Genomic DNA, 6,000 nt, shown 5'->3' on the forward strand with positions numbered 1-6,000 from the left:
ATTCTGCCCAAGCCGTCAAACTGACGTCATCAGAGAAGGATTGCATTCTAGAGCGGAAGCAAATGATCAGATTTTGATTAAAGATTACCAAGTCAAACTATTTTTTTCAGCGGATTAACTTGCACGGATTTATTGTTCACGTCAAGACCAGCAATGTGCGCTAATAAAGTAAATAAAGTCACTTTTGATTTCATGGGGAACACGTTAATAACATTTTATTGTCTTCGAGTAAAGTCTTCAAACTTCAAGCTTTTCAAAGTTATTTCAAACTTTTAAATTTGTAAACACCTAGTTAAGGAATGAACGTCTGATTATTAATGACATGAAGGTGTTTGCTCACCTGGCCGGAGGCTCTGTGCAATGTGTAAAATCATGTTAGCAACATGTTAAAACATGTTAGTAATGTGTTAAATCATGCTAGCAACATGCTAAAACATGTTAAATCATGTTAGCAACATGCTCAAACATCTTAGCAAGATGTTAAAACATGCTAACAATGTGTTAAAAAGCTAACAACATGTTAAATAATGCTAACAACATGCCAAAGCATGTTATGAGCATGCTAAATCATGCTAATACATTCAAACATATGTAAACATGTTATTATCATGTTAAGTCACGCTAACATGCTAAAAGCTGTTAGCAACATGTTAAAACCTGTTAGCAATGTGCTAAATCATGTTAGCAACATGCTAAAACAGGTTAACAACATGTTAAAACATGCTACCAATGTGTAAAATCATATTAGCAACATGCTAAAACATGTTATCAATGTGTTAAATCATGCTAGCAACATGTTAAAACATGTTAACAATGTGTTAAAAAGCTAACAACAGGACAAAAAATGTTAGCAAATGCTAAACATGCTAGCAATGTTGTAAATCATGCTAGCAACATGCTAAAACAGGTTAACATGTTAAACCATATTAAAACATGTTGAAGCATGTTGGAAACGTAAAATCATGCAAACATGTTAACATGCTAAATCATGCTAGCAAGATGTTAAAACATGCTAACAATGTGTTAAAAAGCTACCGACATGTGAAAACACGTTAACAAAATGTTAAATCATGCTAGCAAAATGCTAAACCATATTAAAACATGTTGAAACATGCTAACAACATGTTAAAACATGTTATCAATATGCTAAATCATTCTAGGAATGTGCTAATACATGTCAGCAGCATGTTAAATAAGGTTAGCAACTTAAACATGTTAGCTTAAACATTTAAAGTCCGCGTGAACCGGAAGTTGCTGCCGACTTTATTTCAGTGTAGTGACGTATTTCCAGCGGAAACGGAATATATAATCGAGGGCGTGGTTTTATTTTGGCGCTCCTCCTCTCTGTCTCGCACTCACAGCAAACTAACGGTTGGAGGGGCGTGTTTAAGGATATTCTGCCCAAGCCGTCAAACTGACGTCATCAGAGAAGGATTGCATTCTAGAGCGGAAGCAAATGATCAGATTTTGATTAAAGATTACCAAGTCAAACTATTTTTTTCAGCGGATTAACTTGCACGGATTTATTGTTCACGTCAAGACCAGCAATGTGCGCTAATAAAGTAAATAAAGTCGCTTTTGATTTCATGGGGAACACGTTAATAACATTTTATTGTCTTCGAGTAAAGTCTTCAAACTTCAAGCTTTTCAAAGTTATTTCAAACTTTTAAATTTGTAAACACCTAGTTAAGGAATGAACGTCTGATTATTAATGACATGAAGGTGTTTGCTCACCTGGCCGGAGGCTCTGTGTGTATCCTACTCCAACCAGACTAGCGTTGTTGACTTTGGCCTGAAGAGAGACACAGGGTTATTCATCTACAGTCAGAGACAGTCCGTTGTTACTGGATTGTGTTTTGCACTCACAGAGATGGAGGAGTCTTTATCTAGCTGGTATTTGACAGCGATGCCAAAGCGTGTGTTGTTACTGCCTGCGGTCCAGGCCAGATTCACCGCCGTCTCCAACTGACCGTTCACCTTCTGATAGATGGAGCCGCCGAACTCTGTGCCATCATTACTGCAACACACATACAAAACAACACAATTAACTTCAAAAGGGCTAAATACTGTTTGTAAAACACATCTCATTAGCACTATGAGCCAGGATTGTTATCGTTAAAGGTGGGGTAAGTGATTTCTGGTAGCCAATGTTGACATTTGAAATCACCAAAACAAACAATCCCCTATTTTGATAGCTCCGCCCACACATACGTACGCAACCCAGGCAACGATCAGTTCTGTGAAACAAAGCAAAACCAATGTTACACCGTGTCTACACCGGACGCGAGTGGCGCGCGCGACAAAATACTATAGAACTCATTATAATCAGTGATGCTGTCTACACCATAGATACAGTGGGGCAAAAAAGTATTTAGTCAGCCACCAATTGTGCAAGTTCTCCCACTTAAAAAGATGAGAGAGGCCTGTAATTTTCATCATAGGTATACCTCAACTATGAGAGACAAAATGAGAAAAAAAATCCAGAAAATCACATTGTAGGATTTTTAAAGAATTAATTGGTAAATTCCTCGGTAAAATAAGTATTTGGTCACCTACAAACAAGCAAGATTTCTGGCTCTCACAGACCTGTAACAACTTCTTTAAGAGGCTCCTCTGTCCTCCACTCGTTACCTGTATTAATGGCATCTGTTTGAACTCATTATCAGTATAAAAGACACCTGTCCACAACCTCAAACAGTCACACTCCAAACTCCACCATGGCCAAGACCAAAGAGCTGTCAAAGAACACCAGAAACAAAATTGTAGACCTGCACCAGGCTGGGAAGACTGAATCTACAATAGGTAAGCAGCTTGGTGTGAAGAAATCAACTGTGGGAGCAATTATTAGAAAATGGAAGACACACAAGACCACTGATAATCTCCCTCGATCTGGGGCTCCACGCAAGATCTCACCCCGTGGGGTCAAAATGATCACAAGAACTGTGAGCAAAAATCCCACAACCACACGGGGGGACCTAGTGAATGACCTGCAGAGAGCTGGGACCAAAGTAACAAAGGCTACCATCAGTAACACACTGCACCGCCAGGGACTCAAATCCTGCAGTGCCAGACATGTCCCCCTGCTTAAGCCAGTACAGGTCCAGGCCCGTCTGAAGTTTGCTAGAGAGCATTTGGATGATCCAGAAGAGGATTGGGAGAATGTCATATGGTCAGATGAAACCAAAATAGAACTTTTTGGTAAAAACTCAACTTGAGGAGAAAGAATGCTGAGTTGCATCCAAAGAACACCATACCTACTGTGAAGCATGGGGAATCCCCGACAGAAAACTGCTGCTGCGTTCTATTCGTGACGTATTGACATAAATTTCAAATGGTTTTCAACGGTCGCTTTGTCGTGTCCAGTGTACTAGACAGACTTTAGCTGCTGCGGCGCAGACACGGTGTTACTCAGCTATCGAGAAGAAACAAAGCAACCTCGGCGTCCGATCGCAGGCCTTCCGGCTCCTTGAGTTCTCTCCAGCGCTGGAAAGCTGATTTGATATTTACACGGGTCCTACTTCTTGCCTTAAGCCTTCGTTTGTTCCGCAGACGTTTTCCTCTTTTGTTTTTTATCTGCCATCTTTATCTTTCTGTCGCTCGGCTTGCTAATGTCCGTCCTGTGCACTGAACTCTCTCTCCTCCACATCATGAGTAGACACGCCCCTTACTGCTGATTGGCTACAAGTTTGTTTTGCTATTCGGCCCGAATCAGTTTTCTAAAGCGTTTTTGAAAAATCGCTTACCCCACCTTTAACTGAAATGAAAATGTAAATGATGATATATTAGTGTTGCTGTAATGTTTCCTCACACATTGGTGTGTAGCTGGAAGTCTCCTGCCTTGTAGCCCAAAGCGAAGTTGTTCTGGGCCAGTTTGGACTTGGCCGTGTCGAAGGCCATCTGATACCCAGCCAGCCAGCCTTCATAACCCAGAACAGCTGCGGCGTGAATCGTCGGTCCGGCCAGATCGAAATCTAAATCACAGCCTACATTCATGAAATCACGCTTATATCCGGTCTTCAGCTTAGCGCTCTTCTTCCTGAAGATATAGAGAGAGAGAGAGAGAGAGAGAGGATGACAGTGCAGTTACTGAATAGGTGGAATTGACGACAGAAAATTAGAATTTTATAATAGTTTTTATGCTGATTTTCATATTTTATATATACACACGATTTTTTTATTAAGACTTTTATTTTATTATTTTATCTTGTTAAAAAATTCTCTTTTTATTACGAATATTATTTATTTTTTATTTTTATTAATATATTTTATTATTTATTTTTATTGCAAAAAAATATATATTATTTTTCATGAATTAAAAATAATAGAATTAATTTACATTATCTTAATTTAATATTCAATATATCAAAATATGGTGACAAGTCACATTTCAAAATACATAATCCAAGATCAACAATATATTACTTTTACTAAAGAAAAAGCTACTTATATTTTTTAAGACATTTTTTTTTTCATTTTTATTGTTTTTATTTTTAAAAACATTATTATTTTAATATAATATTCAATACATCAAAACATGTTGATAATTCAAAACTGTCACATTTCAAAATGCAAAATCCAAAAAGTTACTTTTTTTTTTGTTTCGTTTTTTAAGTGACTTTTTAATAATAAAACTTTATCTCTTGTCCAATCAAAGTGTTCACGTACCCAGTGTTGGGCACAAATGAAGTGTCCAATCCCAGCTTCAGACCTTTGGCCAGCTACACAGAAACAAGACAAAACGGTGCATTATTTAACCATTTAAAAGCTTAATGCACATGTTAGAAATGGCATCCTGAACTCACCTGATCTTCCAGTGTCACTTCATTTGTCAGAACATTATCTGTGTTCCACTTCTGGTTCAAAGTCAAGCCCAGATCCTTCACTTTGTACTTGGTCTCCAGATTTCCAGCCGCCTTTCCGGTGTCTGTGTTACTGGAGCCGCCGGTGGAGAACTCCTGAGAAACGAGAGAGAAACACAGGAAGTGAAAGGATGCAGGGAAAGAGAAGAAGAACAACAGGCTGCGCCAGCTGCTCGTAAAGTCATGTTAATTCATACTAGGAGCCTAGTTAGAATAGAACCGTATGGAGTTAGTTTGTATCTCAGTATCTTATTTGGTTGCATCTGTTATCAAATCCAAGACTTAAAACTACATAATTCAACTAATTCAGATTCAATTAAACGTAATGATCTAAATAAATTAGTAAGACATTCATTTTATTATTTTTATTTGATTAATATTTTTTATTTTTTTTTATTAAATTATCGCTGTTTCTTAATTTAATTTTCAATACACCAAAACGGTGATGGTGATAATGCACAATTGTCACAAATTTAAAATGAATAATCCAAAATCAACAAAATATTGCTTTTGTTACAGAAAAATAATATAAATTTTTTTTATTAACATTTTATTTTTATTTCTATTTAATTCACTAAAACCATTCAAATAAAAAATTGATACTTGAAATAAAATTAAATTTTAATAAATTAAAAACGGGCAAAAAAAATTTGTAAAACTTCAACTAGAATTCAAATTCAAATTATTAAAAAATATATTATATAAATTAGTTAAATAGAAATATATATTAAAAAAAATAAATAGAAATTATTTTTAAAAATCTATAAAATACTAAAATAATTCTAAATATTAATAAAAACTATAATAGTATCTCAATGATACTGAAATAACACTGTCTGGAACAGAACCTTTCTGACCCCAGATACAGAAGAGAGGAGGGGTGGAGAACATGAATCAGTCACAAACACACACACACACACACACACACACACACACGAGTCACACACCCACACACACACACAGCTCACTGAATCTACATACTGAACATCTGGAAGAGGATGTTCACAAGTAAACATGAACTACACTCAAAAAAGAGCAAGAGTGATGAGGAAAATAGCCCTCACATACAAGCACACAGTGCAGATATCAGATGGTAATGGCATGACACTTCGACGTGTACCATGGTACTGGCTGATTAGTA

The 6,000-nt window shown here is 36.6% G+C and overlaps 1 protein-coding gene across 1 annotated transcript in view; it reads right to left on the reverse strand.

Annotated features, from left to right (window-relative positions):
- LOC107560056 (voltage-dependent anion-selective channel protein 2-like) overlaps positions 1 to 6,000 on the reverse strand; it is a 15,324-nt gene that overhangs the window by 2,908 nt on the left and 6,416 nt on the right. Inside the window, exons 5-9 of the mRNA XM_016244109.1 lie at positions 4,803 to 4,955; positions 4,666 to 4,718; positions 3,809 to 4,036; positions 1,867 to 2,017; positions 1,735 to 1,792 (exon numbers count right to left, since the gene is read on the reverse strand). Of these exons, the coding sequence (XP_016099595.1) occupies positions 1,735 to 1,792; positions 1,867 to 2,017; positions 3,809 to 4,036; positions 4,666 to 4,718; positions 4,803 to 4,955 (643 nt within the window). The remainder of the gene's footprint in view (positions 1 to 1,734; positions 1,793 to 1,866; positions 2,018 to 3,808; positions 4,037 to 4,665; positions 4,719 to 4,802; positions 4,956 to 6,000) is intronic.

This window comes from Sinocyclocheilus grahami, unplaced genomic scaffold (genome assembly GCF_001515645.1).
Source record: "Sinocyclocheilus grahami isolate Dianchi unplaced genomic scaffold, SAMN03320097.WGS_v1.1 scaffold708.1, whole genome shotgun sequence".
NCBI lineage: Eukaryota > Metazoa > Chordata > Actinopteri > Cypriniformes > Cyprinidae > Sinocyclocheilus > Sinocyclocheilus grahami.